The sequence below is a fragment of the Sminthopsis crassicaudata genome, chromosome 1 (genome assembly GCF_048593235.1).
Source record: "Sminthopsis crassicaudata isolate SCR6 chromosome 1, ASM4859323v1, whole genome shotgun sequence".
NCBI lineage: Eukaryota > Metazoa > Chordata > Mammalia > Dasyuromorphia > Dasyuridae > Sminthopsis > Sminthopsis crassicaudata.
Window position 1 is genome coordinate 65,343,256 of NC_133617.1, and position 19,588 is coordinate 65,362,843.

At 44.9% G+C, this 19,588-nt stretch overlaps 1 protein-coding gene across 3 annotated transcripts; it reads right to left on the minus strand.

Moving 5' to 3' along the window:
- Window positions 1-2,552: 2,552 nt before the first annotated feature.
- Window positions 2,553-17,394, minus strand: UBXN6 (UBX domain protein 6). 3 transcript variants are annotated; one of them, XM_074308275.1, is made up of 13 exons: window positions 17,330-17,361; window positions 16,974-17,054; window positions 16,621-16,685; window positions 12,671-12,834; window positions 9,461-9,522; window positions 7,473-7,601; window positions 6,257-6,354; window positions 5,213-5,288; window positions 4,606-4,690; window positions 4,265-4,484; window positions 4,044-4,174; window positions 3,683-3,828; window positions 2,553-2,705 (listed from the first exon to the last, which is right to left on the minus strand). In XM_074308275.1, exons 2-13 carry the CDS (start codon window positions 16,977-16,979, stop codon window positions 2,577-2,579), a joined length of 1,311 nt encoding a protein of 436 aa, XP_074164376.1. In that variant the 5' UTR covers window positions 16,980-17,054; window positions 17,330-17,361; the 3' UTR covers window positions 2,553-2,576. The 3 variants fall into 3 exon arrangements, with proteins under 3 accessions (XP_074164376.1, XP_074164377.1, XP_074164375.1); XM_074308276.1 differs by lacking the exon at window positions 16,621-16,685 and having other exon boundaries at window positions 17,330-17,394; XM_074308274.1 differs by lacking the exons at window positions 16,974-17,054; window positions 17,330-17,361 and having other exon boundaries at window positions 16,621-16,808.
- Window positions 17,395-19,588: the final 2,194 nt, after the last annotated feature.

A 19,588-nucleotide genomic window follows, 5' to 3' on the forward strand; every position in this document is an offset into this window, starting at 1 on the left:
TTTGATAGGGTTCAGAGAAATGGCTTATAGGTTCTTGTGGCCTATACCTATACAGGCTCTATAGGGAGAGTCAGCACTATAGGGGTGGAAAGCTTTCAAATATGGAAATTGTGAAGACATAATTTGGATGAGGAGGAACGAGACCTGTCTAAAAAAAGAGACCAATGTGGCTGCATAGGAAATTTTAACTTAGATTAATTTTTTTTTTCCAAGCAGTAGATATCTAAGGATACATACACGCAAACAGTACAATCCTGTAAAAATAGTTAATAAAAACCTAAAGTATAAGTGAAATGAGGTCTTGACTTGAACTTGTCCCAAAAAGAAAGAGTTGAAGTGACTGGCAGATGGCTGAACCATCTTTGAAATGTCAGAGAGGGCAAAGCGTTGCAGAATTGGGAAAGGTGAGCTTTGTCATTGGTGACATTCTAAAACACCTGAGGACAGGATGAAAGAGTTGGTTTGCAGATTTAGAGAATAATCTTGAAAAACCAGAATGGCTTCATCAAAAAGTTGTGCCAGACAAACCTCATTTTCCATTTTTTCAAAAAACTGGTAGATCAGGTGAATTCTACAGAAATAGTATGCTTAAGATTTCAACAATGACTAAACTAGTCATTGGGTTAACGTCAACAAGAAAATCTTAAGAGAGTTACGTCTTGAATTTTTAATTTGACCTGAATAATATGCTAACATTTGCAGATGATGCAAAATTATTGAACACAATGAATGACAAAATCCAAAGCTGCTGACAGGCTAGAATAACGGACTAAATCTCATAAAACTCTACTCTGAAGTTAAAACTTCAGGAATACAGAATAGGGGAGGCAATAGTTGTGAAAAACAAAAGCAAAAACTGGTGTTTCAGGGGGTTGCAAGTTCAATGTATGATAACAGTTATGAGTCCAAAAAAACTCAAAAAACCCCTCCAAAAACCCAACAAACCCACTGTTATCCCAGTCTGCATTAAAAGCAGCACAGTATGCAAAATGAAGGTGATGATTGCTCCACTGTGCTGTGCTAGTCCTGTAAGACTACTATGTTCAGGTAATGAATAATGCTGTAGAGATAATGATTGTTCAAGGCAAGTTGGACTAAACAGCCTTTGAAGTCCCTTCCAAATCAGTTCTTAAAATCATTTTGGTAGCTGCTTTTATTGCTAGACCAACACTTTTTCAATTTGGTAGTTATCTTCCAGAACTTGTACTCAATCCTAAAATCTTAAATTCCTGCTGATGAACACTCAGTAGCTATTGAAGAAATCCATTGTACTCTGAAACAATTCTAATTTTTAGGAAATTTTTCCTTAAATCTACCTAATAGGCATCAATTGTTCTTAATTGAACAAAAAAATGTAGCCTCTCTGACTCAGAACAGCTCATCAAAAGCATATCCCAGAAGTCATCCGGAAAAGCTTCAATTCTGTTCAGCATTCTATATGCACAAGGGTGTAATCCCAATTATAGAATGAATTTTAATCCCAAATGATTACTTTTTTTTTTTTTTAAGTTCTAGCACTTTAAAGGGATGAAGTTTGCATTTTTCATTTATGTGAAATCTAGTCCCTCATTACCCAAAAGAAGGATGCTTGAGACAGGATATCATTTTGACACTCCCTCTTGCCACATGAGCAGAGTCAAATCACAAACAGCATTACAATGAAATTGAGGTTACAGCCTAAGTTCTTCTACTTCACCAGGTTGTTGAGAAAAAGTGATGTGCAAACTCAAAAGCTTTATAAATATTCCATGTTACTCTATTTCACTAAATAGGGAAAGTTATGAGACAAAAAACTTACAAATATTCTTTTGAGAAATGTTTTTCCTGTGAAAACTTTTATCTCACTATCCCCACCACACAATTTGTCAAAAAAGTCTCTTTTAGGCTCTGTTGCCTTTGAATAAATGAGTTCCAGGAAGTTGTATTCAAATATTGTATTTAATCAAGTTCATAATTTAGTGTTTATAGGTATCATGTAGTGACATACCAGTTGCTTCTTTGTCCATTTTTTTATACAATAAGAACATAAGAGAGTAGTCAAATCCAATTCTGAAGTAGATCCCATCAGCTAAGGAAATCCTTCCCTCACGCTCTAGACTTGCTCCCCCCATCAATGAAATGACCAGCATCTCTTTATATTCATACTATCTCTTAACTTAAATAAACTGTACATTAATAGCTACGTAAGAGCAAACTTTTAAAATCATGTATACAAAAAGCAGCACAAATTTAGCTTTTCCAAGATAGTCGGGGGGCCTCCATAAAGTTATATCCAGCCATGTTCTCTGAGATCAGGGGAAGCTCTTATGACCCTCGTCCCAAAATCAAAGTGGCAGGGTGCAAGGAAAGGGCTACCCATATATCCTGGCCTGCCTATATTGAGAAGATAACTCTCTTCATTCTTGAACCAATTCCACCTCCATATTGTAGCCTGTCTCTCCAAGCAAAAGGCCATGAGAATCAGGTAATTTCTGCTTAGAATCTGGGAGACAGAGGGCTCAAGGGAAGAAGGAGTTAGAGGAGGGGAGGGAGCATGAGACAGAACCAATGGGGCCGAGGCCAAGCCTGGTTTTATTTCATGCGAGATTTTCTACAGTTGCAAGAAGTTCAGGTTTCAAAATTCCCGGGGACTGCTTGGCCCCTGATGCCTTGATGTCTTCTAAGACGCCTGTGTCCCAAGTGAAAGTCAGAAGAGCTGAAGGCACCTGAAATCAAATTCATCCATTCACACTTAGTGTACCCCAGTAAGAATTAATTGTAAGAATTGTTGGGAAGTCTTTGTCCTGCTCTCCCTCTCCACTAGAGTATCTGATGGCACTAACCCTACATGCTTCTGTAGCATTTTACAAAACACTTTTCTGCCCAATTTTTGGCCCCATTTTACTTGAGCTAAAGGTTTATGATCGGGACGGGACGTGTACGTAAGAGCTAAGATTCACATTCTTTAGATTTCTAATCTAGTTCTTTCACAATGCATACTTATAATTTAGAAACTGGGTAGTGGAGAATCAGGTGTTTTTGGGCAGCTGGGAACAAATATCACTATTTCAGGAACACTCCCAATTTCTACCCACTTCAGCCTCTAGGTTACCTAAGGAGTCTTGGTTATTGGTCTCAAAATATAAGTATCCTCTCCATTTGGCAGGAATGTTTTAGAGCAGTCCGGGACTCAGAAAGGAAGTTGGACATTAAAAGCAGCAGCATGGTGCCATGGGAAAGATCCCTGGCCACAGATCTGTCTTTGCTTCACATGGATAAATTACAATCTCTAAACTTCAATTTCTTTATTTATAAAATGGAAATGACAATACTTCCCCCCAATTTCCCTTATAAACTTGCTGGAAGGAAAGCCTTTTCCCATCCTAAAGTTCTCAACTCCATGTTAGCAGAGAATAGGGCAGGTGGAGAGTTCAGCCTCAAGACTAAGATTCCCCAAATTTGTACTTCTATGGTTTTATTAATTTGAAAAAAATTATATTTGGAATGCACTAAGTTGCTAGCCAGTTAAAATGAACGCTATAGTATATGCAGAACTATATGTTAAGGGAGGATTTTTTTTTTTTTTTTTAACATGATCCAGAGCAAACAGGCAACATGTCCAAGGCCATCCATGGATCATTACCAGGTCTTGGGGGAATAGTCCCCCACTGAGGAAGATGGCCAGGGTTCTCTCAACACTTACCAGCCCACATTCATTGAAGGCTAAGTTTTCATCCAACAGTTTATGCCCGCCTGCGGGAAGCAGTTCAAAGGGCAGCCAGTCATCCTGCAGTGCCTCCCTCACAAAGGTGTAGAGTGTGGACAGCCGCTCCCGAGCATAGAAGGTACCTGGGAAGGGTGGGGGATGGGACAACAAAGCACAAATGTTACATTCTGCATCTCCATAGCAACATGAATAGGCTGGCTGCCCTCTGTTCACCCTCCTATTCCACTCCTAGATCTGGTGTCTCTCCCATGCTCAGGCTCAGTAGGAGCAGCTTGTCCTTGTCCTCCCCCTCCCCCCATCAGTCCCAGGGACACTGGGTTCGACGAGGCCAGTTTACCCTGGAGGATGTGCCCATCCGGAAAGCGAACCCGTAAGAGGGTATAAGTGTACTTTCGCATTTCCCGCTGCTCTTCCTTCTCGCGCATGGCTTTGGTCCGAAGCACACTTAGCCGCTCCACCGCATCGGCCCTGGAGGACAAAGAAGGCTTGACCTGACCCAGTCCAACCCCACCCAGCAGGGTCTCACCCCTGGACCCCCTCTTTACTGCCTGGCCCAACCTTTGCTTCTGCTCCCGCTTGAGCTCCTCAGCTGTGAGGTTGAAGAAGTCTCCAGGTAGGTCGAACTGGGCAGCCAGAGGGGAGGGCTTGAAGACTCGTCGCTGCCGGTTCAGTTGAGCCCGCACCGGTTCTGAGGTCTGCAGGGTGACTTTGTGCTGCTCCAGTTTCTCCACTTGGGCCAGGGCCTCCTTACTCAGCACATAGTAATCCTCTGAGGTATCTGCAGAGGAACATCTGGTCCTTATGGGGCCTCCTACCCCCACAAGGAGCAGAGCCTGGCCCACCACACCAATCCTTGGGATGTTCTCCCTCAATGCCCACAGCCCATCCCAGCCCCTTGCCTTGTTCTGGAATAGGGAGAGTCATCTTCTCAAACCCAATGGCCTCGAAAAACTCATTGGCCCCTTCTAAGCAGTTGATCCGTTCCTACAAAAGAAGTGGAACCATGGGGCTGTGGCCTGGCCCCCTCCCAAAGAACTAAGGGTAGGCACATATTCAGAGCCCTGTCCTGGGTTCGGCACTGAGCTTAGACACCCCCTGCAGCACCCCAGGGTATACAATACAACAAACTGCTACATGAGACCGAAAGGAGAGGCTGCTCTGAAGAACAGCACTTGGCAGGAGCTCAGAGTTTCTCAGAGAGAGAAACAGCTCAGTTCGGCTGGGGGACAGAGCACATGATGGGGATCTGAGGAGTGGGGCAGCCCCAAGCAGGGTGGGCTTCTGACGCCTGCCACAGCAGCCTGCGCATCACACCAAAATGGCAGAAGGGAATCAATCAATGGAAGGTTCCAAGTATGGAAAGGGCAGATGGGAGGAGGGTGAAGAGAAAGGCCCTATGACCTGTGGGGAGGCTTCTCTGAGCATTAAGTGCTCAGCCCTGAGTGTCTACATTGGGGGTGGGACAGGATGGAGAAGGAAGATGGGAGGGAATGACATGGATATTACCTGAAACACTTTGTTTTGCAATTTGATTTTCCTATATTTCTCCTCTTCTGGGTGAAGATGGATGTTATCTAGATACCTGTGCCAAGAGAGAAGATGAGGTTCCTCAGATAAATGACAACTGGGCTTTCACTTCCCTAGGGACTGGTGGGCTGAGTGTGGCAAGACATGATAGCCCAGGTTCCAATCCCAAGCCACCTGCACTCTATGATGCCGGGGCAGGTAGGGTCCTCACTCCTCCTTTCAGAGGGCAGAGAATTAACCCAGAGAGTCAAACTCTGTCTATTGACAGCCAGGTAGGAAGTGCACCAACTCGACATGGAAGCAAGTATGAAAACATGCGAGAGAAGCTGGGTGGATTCTGAGGTTTTAGTCCCTTCTCGAGTGAGCCTAGGTAGTCAAGGAGGCTGGTCCTGTGCTGGGAGCCCCATCCATCATTTCTCCTCCTCTGAGACAGGGCTGAGGCCACAAGAGAACTGTCTCCTGTACTCATCACAAGCATCAGCACACAATGCCTCTGCCTATCTGAATCCGTGGGGTCTCTTTGCCAACATACCCAGAGAACCCAGATTCCCTGGGGCTGCAGGTACCCCCCAACAAATGGCACAGGGGAAATGGGCATATAGTCCTAAGAGCCAAATCCCAGTTCTAACTCGGGGTGACTTTCAGCAAATCATTTTCTCTTCCCGATCTGCTCTGCTCTCCACCTCAGACACGGGACACCACACACTGGATCTGGAGTCAGGAAGGACTCAAATGTGGCCTCAGACACTTACTAGCTGTGTGACCCTGGGCAAGGCACCTGGTCTCTGTCTGCCTTCGTTTCCTGAACTGTAAAATGGGGATAATAATAGGATCTCCTTCCCAGGGTTGCTGCAAGGATCAAATAAGAAAATACCTGTGAATCACTTGCACAGTGCCTAGCACATAGGAGGTGCTATATAAAAGCTATAAATTACTTTTATTATTGTTGTTGTTGCTATGAGAGACACTGGACATGACATCTCTGAAAATGGCCCAAGGCTTCCTTTCACAAGAATGTCTTACTTGGCAATGGTGTCCACCCCCAATTTCACTTTCTCTCGGTCCCTGTTGAACGTATGGATCTTCATGATGGAAGCAGCCACTGGGTCTTTTTTCGAGTGCTAAATAAGAGAGAAACAACAACTCCTATCTGTGGCAGGTCCAAGATTTAGCAATGGCTTTACTTGTAGCAGCCCAAGAGGACAAGAGGTATAAGTCTGATATAAGTCTGATATGCTCCTTTTTCCAAATGAAGAATCGAGGGCTTCATGAGGACGTGACCTGCCCAGCATGTGAGAGACCAGACTTGGGCCCAGGTCCTCTCGGCACTAAGGTCAGCTCTATCCATTAGGCTACACTGTTGCTTAGGCTGGTGAAATATTTATGCTACAAGCTTTGAAAGAACTTGGGACACAATAGATTTGGAAAAGGACAAATGACAAATAAGCAGGCACAAAGAGCTGATGCAGCTTTATTGAGAAGGTCCCCGAATCCCACAGTTAGGTCAGAAACTCCAGCATTTTACATATGAAGGCTGAGACCCAGAGAAGGGACAGACACCACCTGATGAAGTCCCGCAGCCCACATGCCACCCTACGCTCATTTCCTTTGTGGACCAGGCAGCAGGAGTGCTCTGACCAGTGTATTTTAGCAGTGTTTCCTAAAGCCCTCACCAGTCGTCTTGGGCAGAAGATAAAGAGTTAAGAGCTAAATGGGAATGATCACAGGGATCAGTGAGTTTTTGTGGGATGCCTACCAGGCCTTGCTTTTGGCTTTATGTTACTTAATAATTTTTTTACCAGTAACTCGGATACAGGGAAAGATGGCATGTTCATCAACAATGATACAAAGCCAAGCGGTAGAACTAAAATTATAGTCAAGAACTGAAAAAAGATCTTGACAAGTTAGAACATGGGCCCAAATCTATCTAATACGATGAAATTTAATAGGCACAAAGATAAAGTTTTATGCTTGGGTTAAAGAAAAATCAACTTAGGACAAAGTGACAGACACACTAGATGGGGAGGTCGTCACATAGGGAGAAAGCAGGAGAGACAGGATCTGAATCCAGGTCTGAGGACCCACAACCCAGAACTCTGATGACTCCGAACACATACAGAGGACGACTTATCATCACTGTAGACAGTAGAGTGGAAAGTAGTGAGCACTTTCCTCCCAACAACAGGAAGGACAGGCAAATTGGGCCCCAAGGTACAGCTGAGACTGAGCTTCTCCTCACCTTATTAATGGCCTCTTTGATATGGGCATCCCGTTGGTCTTTTCTCAAGGTGGCTCCAGTGAATGGGCAAGTAAAATAAACCCCAGTCACAGATAGATTTGAAGACCCCTCCTCCTTAGCTGCGAGTGCCTGGGGGAAAATAAGAATGAGTTTGTGGGCCAAGCGCTCCTGCCCCTCCTGCTGAGATCAGACTCCTTGGGATTCACTGGGGTCAGTCTGCTCACTCTTCCTAGACACTGCCAAGTCTGTCCTTCCTCTGGGAGGACTCCCTTGGGCGGACAGAAAGACCTCTCCTCCCACCAGCTGTTAACTGGCTGCATAGCCCAGGAAAGGCACTCAAGCTGCTAGTCCTCTGCATGATCCATTCACAAAGTGTTTTGTACCTTTATGATAACCACTCACATGTTTTATGCTGTCTGGATCCAGAAAGCTCTCCACAAACCAGAACGATGGGCTGGACAAAATTTAATAGGGGCAAATGTAACATTCTGTGCTTACTTTACCAAGTGAGGACAAGTGAAGAGTAGCTAGACAACAATGTGAGAAAGACCTTAAGGTGGCAGTGGACCAGAAAGTTCACTTAAGCAGGTGGGATGTGGCAGCTAAAAAATAAGCTAAAAGGATCTGGGGTTGCATGAAGGCATGGCCTGAAGCTTGCCCTGGTCAGTGGCGTGACATGTTCATGTGCAGCACTGGGTATTCCATTCTGGGAAAGTCAGAAGCACATCCACAAAAGAGAACACACGTGGGAAACCCGTGAGAACTATATGAAGGCATATCTAGCCTGCTGATCTCTGGCTTGGAGAAGAGACTTCATGTCAAAAGCTATCACGTGTAAGTGGTAAGAGGCTCATTACTGTTTAGCTCCAAAACACAAGTTGAGGAGCAATGACTAGAAGCTGCAGCAAGGCAGGTATGTGGGAGTAGACCAAGGTTCATCTGGTCGCAAAAAGATCTAACAGTGGAACAGGCGGCCTCAGCAAACAGGGTACCCCCTGTCCCCAGAAGGTAGGGGGATCTTCAGGAAGAAGCTAGATGGTTAACCGTTAGTACAGGTGAACCAAGAATTTTGGTTCAGGTACAAATCAATCCAGATGGCTTCAAGGGCACTTATCCTTGCTCTTTTGATTGTGTGAACAGAGTCCACCAAAGATTACTAAGTACTTTTCTTACAAAAACCCTATGAAGTCTGGAGTCTAAATTTTTTTTTTCCTTTCTCAACAGTATTTTATTTTTTCAAATACACAAATAGTTTCCAACATTCATTTTTTTTTTTAAGACTTTGTATTCTAAATTTTTTTCCCTCCCTTCTCTCTTCTCCAAGACAGCAATCATTTTGATAGAGGTTAAATATGTACAATCCAAGTCTAAATATTTTTATCCTCTTCCTTTTACAGATGAGGAAAACAAGCCCCAAATTGTGGTTTCTTAATGCCAAGGTCAGCACTAAGTCATGCTATTATTGTCATTGTATAAAGCCCTTCTTCTATAGCTGCTTATGATGTGAAAGGACAGGCATGGCAATGGATTTGTTTATCATTTGAGGGAGTCTGGAGAAGTGGGTCAGAGGCCTGGGTTCAGTCTAATGAGATATGTGGGGGGAAGGGAAAGATAATCTGCCTCCTAGAAGCACTTTCCCCACCCCATGCCAACCTAGGTCTTCTGTATTCCCATCCCATACACAGCCTGTTGTTTCATGAGTGTATAGCGCTCATCTCAGAACTGAGAGGGATCTCTGAAATCAATTTATGATGGGGGAAACTGAGACCAGCAAAGGTTAACTAAGTTCACAGATAGTGTATCTTATCTCCCCAACTAGCCTAAAGCTGAGGGTAGGAACCACATCTCTTAATCCATGCATAATCCTCCCTCTATAGTGCCTAGTACAGTAAATAAATACCTATGAAAAGATCTAAAGGAAGCCAGGGAGGTAGACTCCCTGCTGATGTGACCCTTGCCCAAACTCGCCACCCCCTTCTCCAACTTACATTTGCTCCAGAAGTCTCAGCATTCCCACTAACAGTGGCTTCTGCTTGTAATTCCTTCTTCACTGAAAAACAGAAACCAAAAAAGGGAAGGAGAGGTGTGACCAGAAATGCACCTGTGTGTGTCTGTCCTTGTCCCTCATAAGCATCTAGACCCCTGCCACGCCTCCCTGGCACCTGACTAGGCTGTGCTATCATAGGAAGAGCACACAGTCCTAGCTGTTGAATGCAAAGTCCTGCCTCTTGGCACCGGTTAGAGCCCTATCAGACCAGCAGGGGGCAATGTCACAGAGGGACTGTAGGGCTTGTGGCCACCAACATGGAACTTCAGGACTCTCATACCCCAGGTGCCCAAAGCTGAAGGATCTGACCCAACAGTAATAAAGATGTGCATCTTTATCCCAGCTTCTCTCTTGTCCTATAGAGCCCATGCTCACTCCCCCTCCCCCCCCAAGCGCCTCCTCTCCAAAGCGCCTCCCTTTTGGTCCAGGGCACCCCTAGTTGAGCACTCTGGGTTTCTAACCTGGTCAGTCTTCTTGATTCTCAACTAACTCTCTCTCCGCAGATCTGATCAGCGACTATTTTTACTCCCCCGACACTGCCTCCCTGTCTCTTCCCCTCCATACAGGTCTGAGCCTGGTTGAGGTTTCCTGCACTAAGCACCCTCTCCTTACCCACTGCCCTCCAGCGTCCCCATGATCTAAGGCCAGGGCACCCTCCACTCCAATAGCACCTGCCCTCATCCTACCTGCCTCCACCTCTATCCTTCTGAACTCCAAGGTCCAGACATTTTATATCCCATCTCTGGGCTGCCACAGAGGCTGTTTCCTATGCCAAGAATCCTTTCCACTTCAAATTTTATTTCCTTTGACTCGACCCCTGACCCCTTCTCTGTGAAGCCTGTCCTGGTTCCCTCGCCCTCTATTCTTGCTACCTTTGATAACACACTTTATTTTAAATTGTGTGCGCACAGGTGTACAAGTCTGCACATTGTTTCCCTGGGAGAATGTAAGTTGTTTAAGGGTAAGGACTGCTTCATTTCTCTCTCTATCCCTAGGTCCTGACAAGGTATTACATGCTTTATAAATGTCTACCACCCGCCACCACCAAGAAGAGATCCTGAGCAGATCACAAATTTGATCACAGTAGGGATCAGAAAGCGCTAAGATGAAGGCAGAAAAAATTCCACTATTCAGGTCTGGGGATGTTTGTCTTCTACCACTCCAGTCTATCCCTTCTGCCCCCTTTTCTCTGCCTGGCAAAGAGTTCTTTCTGGCCACTGGGCCTTTGCTCCTGCACCATAAACCTACTCTTTTCAATCCCCTACTCTATTTTCTACATTTTCTGCTCTTCTCCTCCACTTTCCTGAAGGTATAGGCCTCTTCTTATATAGGTATATACCCTGTAGGCATACTGCCAAGGAGACCAGAGTTTCTGACATAAGCATTCTTCCTCCATTCTGTAAAAGTTCCCTTTCTCTCTGGCAATCTGAGATCTGCCTCCTTAACCCCCTTCTTTCTCTCCTCTCAGACCTTGCTTCAGAGCACAGTCCTTGTCTCATGTACCTTTTCAAGCTCTCCCTTGCCATTGGTCCCTTCCCATGCACTGATCTCCCCAGTTCTAAAGCCCTGATCATTCTTTCTCTTCCCCTTTATTACTAAACTTCTGGGGGAAAAAATTTAAAACCGTGTGTTGTGTTGCCAGTAAGATTATCTTCTGCTCCCAGTATTCCACTGAAATTGATCTTTCAAAGGTCAACAATGACTACCTACCTGCCAAACCAATGGCTTTTTCCCAATCTCCTTCCCCTCCATTCTAACCCACTGACCACTCCCCTCTACAGACACTCACTCTGCACTTAGCTTTGATGATGATCATCATTCCAGTCCCCTGACTCCTTCCCATTCTCTTATCTGAGGGCTTCTACAAGGTTCTGTCCTTAGCCATCTCTTTCCTCACTCTAAGTCAGTGAATTCAGGTTTTATCTCCTTGTGCTGACACAAATGACTCCCAAACCTACATAACCAGTTCTGATCAAGTATATAAGAGGCATCAGACCAGTGTATGAACATCTCCATCCAGGTGTCCCAAAGGAGCCTCAAATTCAACTTGTCCAAAAACAAACTTGTTTCCTTCCTGTAACACTTCATTATTTACTATCAGAGATACTCCCACCCATTCTTGGTCATTTATGATTTTTTTCTAAAAAACTAATATCCAACTATGGTCTCTGTCTTCATGTCATATCTTGCATCTGTCCTTTTATTTGTTTTTAGCCCCACAGTCATAGAGGGTGATTAATTTCCCGGCAGGTTTTCTGCGTCATATGCATTTTTCCCTCTAATCTCATATCCATATTGTACTTGTTAGACATCTTATTCCTCTATTCAAAAACTTGGTCACTTTATTGCTTGCCAAGTTAGATTCCTTTAATAAACCTAGCTACCACTTAAATAGTATTTTAATATTTCCTTTGACACACTACTACTCCTGGGCAATATACCTGTTTTATAAAGGAGTAAAATGAGTGACATGGCAAGTCCTCCCCCCCCCCACCCCTGCTATGTGAATCACAGGCCCAGTGTTCTGGTCCCATGACCCACCCCTCTCCCTGCAGGGTGTCCCAGCTGACATTCTGTCACAACTGGTACCCTGCCCCATGTCTTATCTGGTCTCATCCATCGGTCTCATCCTAGGAACAGCCTGCACTGCAGTCAAACCAGACAAACATCCTTTCTCTCTGAGGGGCTTTCCCTTTACACTGTGCCCCAGCCTGGGACATCCTCTCTCAGGACCAGCACTCTCCCTGGGAAGCTTTCCCTGATCCCTCATATATACTGCAATAATAGAGAAGAGGCAGCCAGCCAGACCTGCCAGGTGCTTCACCCATGATAACAGGGCTGGGCCTGCCCGCCAGGCCTGTACACCCTCATCTCTCACTTTCCCCACAGAGTGCTTCACAAATGTTCTCTAAGGACCCTCCCTGTAGGGAGGGGATAAGGAGAGGACGTCATCCCCACTGTATGGAGGAGACAGTTCTTCTCCATGGAGGGAGGCCACCAGTCACTGGCACGACACTAAGGAGCCCCTTATCACATGGCAGATGGTCCCCAACCTTCTTTTTGGGGTGATATGATCAAAGAATCCCATGCCCCTCCCTGCCTCCTCAGGGAGGATGGAGCTGTAAGTTAGGTGGCAATGCCCAGCCCTCACCTTGGTTCCGGATAGAATCTTGGGATGTGGGTCCCCGGGATCGTGGTTGCTTCTGCTCCAGCCTGGCCAGGGCCGCGGCGGCTGCCATTTGGGCCTCATTGGTTGGTCCTTGGCGGGACTGCTTGGTTACTTGCTGGCTCTGCCGTTCCCTGGGGACTTTTTCCCTGAACAAGAGGTAAGGAGGCAAGTGAGCCTGAGGCCAGTTCCAGGAGAACTGCAGGTTTGTGCCTAGATGGGGACTTCAAGCTCTTCACCTCAGAGTTCTGTCCAGGGGGAAAGTGACTTGCCCAAGATCACTATGGCTATAAAGAAATAGCAGGGCTGTGACTGCAATATGAGTCTTTGCATTTTAAATATGGTGCTCTTAGGACTATGCTCTTTGTTGTCTAGTCACTTCAGTTGTGTCCAACTCTTTTGGAGTGGTTTACTATTTCCTTCTCCAGCTTATTTTATAGATGAAGAAACTGACACAAACAGGGTTAAGTGACTTGCCCAGGGTCACCCAGCTTTGGGGCCAAACTGAACTTGGGTATTCCTGACTTAAGCTCTATCCAGTGTCACCTAGCCAGCCCCCTGATGGCCATTCTAATCATCAAGGATTAACACAAAGTAGAGGAAATGAAAGATGCTAAGGGTTACCTGTTAACCCTCCTTTTCCCATGGCTAAACTCAAAACTAGATGGGAGGAATTCCAAGACATCTTTTATTTTCAGCTTACTGTATCCAACTTTATAGATACTATAAATCCAGCAGGTTAGGAACTGTTTATCTTAGTGTTTACTTCAGTGCCCAATATTCAACACATAGTAAAATAGTGGCTAAATGATTACAAATGAATGCCTGAGGCAGCCAGAGTGGAACTTCCTCATCAGTGTAGTCTCACCTTGGTTTCCTGCTCTCTCAATTCTTCCTATCCTGCAAGAATTAGCTCAAGCTCTACCTCTTTTGAAATCTTCCTGGCCCTTCCCAGTGCAGCTTCATGGTTTGAGAAAAGCCAAATTAGCAAATGCTCCTAAGCAGTGAGGCTGACTTATTTCACACCAGAGTAGCTAGAAGACACCACAAATCTTTCAGAGCCTTGTTTCTATTCTGGACAAGAACCAACTCCTCCACACTTCCCTGTAGGTATAGGCCTAGTTGCTGTGACTCCCATCTCACTGATTCAATAATCACAAGTCATATTCTAGAGTACGTTATAGTCTGGGTTTACAACCACCCTGTGAGGAAAGCAGTACAGATGTTATCTCCCCAACTTGACAAAAAATGAGGAAACCAAAGGTCTGGGAGAAGTGATTTGCCCCATAGTTACATACAATATCAAGAGTCAGGTCCTTCTGACTCTCAAGCATTCTTTGCATACACTGATGCTGTGATTCCAAAAATGGGTACCATACAGCAAGCATGATATGCTGAGTGTTTGGAAAAATTAGGATCTCTGTCTTTAAAGGGCTTATCAGGAATTTTTCTTTGCAAATTTCCCTCACAAACCTGCCAACCTTAAATGTTCTCAACAGAACCCAGTTTATCTCCCAGCATGTCCTTCCTCACCGCTATAGTTTCCCCATCCTAAAGAGACCTCCCCCTTTTCTCCCACAGACCACCTTCATTTCTCAGCTGTGTTGTCTCTCTGCCAGGGGAGACCCACTACTCTATCAGTCCCCTTCACAGATCCAACCCCCTTTTTCTCAAAAATGCCTTTCTACCAGGCATCCTCTCAAAGACTTGTCTTCCTGACCTCCAAAACCACAACTACAACTATCACCATCACAATTTTATTAAGTACCTTCTATGTAAGGCACAACACTAGGTATTGGAAACAAGACAAAAAAATCTCCCTGATCTCAAGAAGCTTGTATTTGACTGGCTGAAACAATATGTCAACACATAAGTAGATATAACAAGGAGAAAACACTAAGAAAAATTCTCCATAAAAGGGGGTACCTGGATAAAATTAGAGGTAAGAAAAAAATACATTTTCAGGAAAGTGTTGAGACAGATATTTGAAAGCCAAGTTTAAGGAATAGCTAGGAGGCTAATTTGGATGGGTGCGGTAGAGTATGTGAAGGGGAACAACGTGATATGAGTCTAGAAATCTAAGCTGGAATTAAATTGGGCAAGGCTTCAAATGCCAGCCTGAGAATTTTGTATTTTATTCTAGACATAATAATAGGGAACCCACTAGTCCTGAAGTCAGGAGGACCCGAGTTCAAATCTGGTCTCAGACACAACACTTCCTAGCTGTGTGACCCTGGGCAAGTCACTTAATCCCCATTGCCTCAGCAAAAAAAAAAAAAATAAGAATGGGGAACCACTGAAGGTTTCTGAGGAGAGTAATATAGTCAATTCTCTCAGAAGACATTATTTTGACAGTGACTGACTGAGGAGACCCCAAATAGTGGGAAGGTGGTGAGGAATCAGGTCAAACTGATGAGACTTGGCAACCGCATAGATGTGGCTAAGCTGGAGAAGAGAAGACACAACTTTGAAATTGCAAAGAAAGCTCTGCAAGGGGCACAGTGAATACAGTGCCATACTTGAAGACTGATCTCAGACACTGGGTGACCCTGGGCAAGTCACTTAATCCCTGTTTCTCAGTTTCCTCATCTGTTAAATGAGCCAGAGGAGAAAATGACCTTTGCCAAGAACAGTCAAATACAACTGAAGAATAAGTAACTAAGGAGAGAAACAGGGAGATTTGGAGGTGGGACAAGTATGGAGGGAAAGAAAAGGAGAATGAAAAATCCAGGAGTTGGCTGGTGATTCTGAGGGACGTCAAGAAAGATCCTCCATCGGATTATACAGATGGAGGAGTCACCTACACTAAGAGGATCATCAGACCACAAGAAGCAGAGGATATTAAGTGAGGGCCGAACAATGAAAAATGCTGAGGGGGGCAGGAGGAAGGATAATCCGAAGATACTGAAGAGAGTAAGCGTCACTTAGAAGAGGATTAAAACAGAAAAATTCATCAAAGTTCAGAGATCATAATCAAGGAGAGGGAGATTTAGGTGGAATATTAAAAACTAGCCTGGATGTGGGTGAGTGGGAAGGTGGAAGAAACACCGGCAAGGAAGGGAGAAGACTATTGGAAGCATTAGATTGTAAAGTAACTAGGTGAAAGTGAGTATTTTTAAGAATGGAAAGTCACATCTGCTTATAGTCTGACAAAAAGGAGACTCTATGAGAGGTATAAAAAAAGATGAATGTGACACTTACGGAAATGTTTCTCATAGCCTCACATGTGCTTTCTTAATGGGGGATGGGGAGATAAGGGAGGGATTCTATTACTCAAAGTTTTTAAAACAAAAAAAAATTAAATATAATTAAGGAAAAATATTAAAAAAAAAAAAAAAAAAAAGATGCAGGGAGCAAGCTCCTTCCTGGAGATAGGACAGGTTCTAGAATACAAGCGCGCCTGGAAAAGCGCCGTCTCTGTCAGAGAGCGCAGCAGAGGGGGAGAAGGGGGCCGAGTTCTGCAGCGTGCACCGAGCGCCAGGGACAAGGGGCCTGGATTTCCACGTAGAAGCTGGCGGATGTGGAAAGGGCTCCCTGAGAAGTGCGCGGAGTCTATCAGGGAGCAGTAGCGGGCGCCCGCCGTGGGGGCCTGGCGGAGCCCACGGCCTCCCGCCCCCGAGGCGAGCGGGGAAGGAAGACTCCACACGAGATGGCATGGACACGGAGCCACGGGGCAGCGGCGACTGTGGGTAGGGGGGCGAGCACCCGCCGGGAGTGTCGGGGGCGGGACGCGGGGGGCGCGTGAGGAGCAGGGGAGGGGGCTGGAGCGTGTAACACGCACACACTTGGCACGCGTGGAAGGTCCGACAAGTCCGTGTTTTAAGCGGGGAGGCAGGTCCTTGAGCAAAAGGAGTGTCACAGTCAAGCCCGTGCTTAGGGAATAATTGAGGCCGCCCCCTCCCCTCGCCCGCCCCACCTCCTCCAGGCTCGCTCACCCCGCCGTGTCCGTGAGTTTCTGCCCAGGCCCCGCGCTCTTGAACTTGATGTCCGCCTTGATCTCCTGAAAGAACTTTTTCATGGCGGCCGCGGGGAAGGGGAAGGGGCAGCGGCGGCGGGGGCTGGGACAGGCCCGGGCCGGAGCAGCTCCGGTCAACAACCGGAAGGAAAATATACCACCCAGGAAGTCCCGCCTTCCCTCTCACCCACCTATCCCCCTCTCCTACCCCACCCGACCACGTGACAATCGGCCGTCCCGGCCTCTCCTTCCCTTTCGCGGCTCTATGGTTGAGGCGGGCTACCCCGGGGGAACCGGAAGCGCCTGTCGGCGCTCTGGCTCCATAAGTCCCACCTTCATCTCCGCTCGTCGTGCCTCTCTATGGTGCAGGAGCCGCTCTGGAATCGCTTTCCTCCTCTCGTTGATCTTCCGGTCCTGTTGCCATAGGTGATAGAAGCCAAGGGGCGGGGCAAACGCGCAGGCTTCCTATAGCCGGCGCCTGCGCCCCGGCTCTTGGGTGGGGCTCGATGGCAACTGACTACACTTCTTCCCTCCCTCCCGGGTGTCCTCAGGTTTTATCTCAGACGTATCACCGGTGCTTAAAGTGACTTATCACTTTAAGAGCGGTGACAAGACTATGACTCTAGAGGGATGCTGGACTTAAATGGGAGTCAGGGAGACCCGGTTCCAATCCCCCTTCTGACACTTACTAGCTGTGTGATGTAGAAAGAGTCATTTAGGCTCCCTGAGCCTCAGTTTCCTCATTTGTAAAATGAAGATAGCAGTTGTACCTACCTCACAGGGTTATTGTGAAAAAAATAAGTGGTCAGGGGAGGTGGACAATTTTCAAAAGAGAAAATGCACATTATTACCAATTATATGCATCACAGTGCAATGGAAAGGATGCCTTGAGTCAGGGGACCTGCACACCCCATGTCTGTGCCTCAGTTTCCTCATCTATAAAATGGAGAGAAAATAGCATCTACCTCACAGGGTAGTTGTGAGGACCAAATGAGATCACTTAGGCCTTTGCAAACTTGAAAGTGCTACATACATCCATAAAGTGGAATGTTATTTTTATATTATGGATTTACACATAAATAGATGTCTATAAAATTATCATTACAATGAGGGAATTGGACTAGAGGACCTCCAAGTTCCTTTCTATTTCTAAACCTATGTTTCTATATTTAAAAAAAGATTATAATAATAGAAATGCAAGTTAAAGCAATTTGTGTTTCACTTCATACCCATCCGATTAGCAGCAAAAATAATTTCCTGGTTTCTGGCTATGGAGAATTCCTGGTAGTAGCTGAACAACTTCTCTGTAAACCCAAAGTCTTAAACATTTCTAGGAAAGCAGATCTAAAATTATATTGTAATTCAGCGGTCATCAGAACTATTTGCTGCTGCTAAGAAAGATGGGGATCAGAGGTATCAGATTCACAAGACACAATAGTCAGTGATTGTAGTATTGTAGTTTTTGACTCCAGCTTTTAAGAAGCCACTATTTGACAAAAATTGCGGGGAAAACTGGAAAAATGGTATGGCAGAAACCAGGCCCTGAGCAACGTCTAACATCCTATAACAAGAGAAGACCTTGATTTTAAAGGGTGATACTATGAAGCAAATCAAGAGGACAAGGGATAATCTGTCAGATCTGTGGGAAAAGAAGGAATTTATGGTCAAAGAAGAACTAGAGGACATTATGAAATCCAAAATGAATAATTCTGTTTAAATTAAAAAAGGTTTCCGCAAACAAAACCAACACAACCAAGATTAGAAGGGAAGCAGAAAGGTAGGAGAAAAATTTTACATCCACTATTTCTGATAAAGGCCTCATTTCTGAAATATGTAGAGAACGGACTAAAATTTATAAAGATGCAAGCCATTCCCCGATGGATAAATGGTCAAAGACAATGTTCAGATGAAGAAATTCAAGTCATTTCTAATCATGTGAAAAAATGCTCTAAATCGCTATTGATTAGAGAACTGCAAATTAAAACAATGATGAAGGACCACTTCACAACTCTCAGATTGGCCAAGGTGACAGAAAAGATGGTGAATGTTGGAGGGGATGGGGGAAAAGTGAGGCACTGATACAGTCATTGTTGGTGGAGTTGTGAACTGATCCAACCATTCTGCAGAGCAATTTGGAACTATGTCCAGAGGGCTATCAAACTGTACATGCCCTTTGACCCAGCAGTGTTTCTATTGGGTCTGTATCTTATAAAAGAGGGGAAAATACGTTTATAGCACCCTTTTGGTAGTGGCAAGGAACTGGAAACAGAGTGGATGCCCATCAGTTGGGGATGGGCTGAATAACTTATGGTAAATGAATGTGATGGAATATTACTGTTCTGTTAGAAACAATCAGCAGAATGATTTCAGAAAAGCCTCGAAAGACTAACATGAACTGATGCTCAGTGAACATTGTACAACACTTACAAGATTATGTAATGATTAACTGTGATGGACTTGGCTCTTTTCAACAATGAGTTGATTCAAGCCAATTCCCAAAGACTTGGGATGAAAAGTCCATCCACATCCGGAAAAAGAACTATGAGACTGGAGATCAAAATATGCTGTTTTCACCTGTTTGCTGTTGTTGTTTGCTTGTTTGTTTTTTTTAATTCCTTTTGATTTTTTTTTTTTTTTTTTTTTTGCACAGCATGATGAATATGGAAATATGTTTAAAAAATTGTACATGTTTAACCCATATCAGATAGCTTGCTACCTTGGGGAGGCAGGAGTGATAAAGAGAAAGAAAAATTTGGAATACAAAGTTTTACAAAGGTGAATGTTGAACAGTATCTTTGCATGTCTTTGGAAAAATAAAATACTATTTTAAAAAAAGAAAAAAATGTGAAAATACTAAAAAAAAAAAAAAAAAAAAATTTGTGGGGGCCAGTGGGAGTTTAAGTGACTTGCCTATGCATCAGGTGCAGCATTTGAACCCTGAGTGCTGA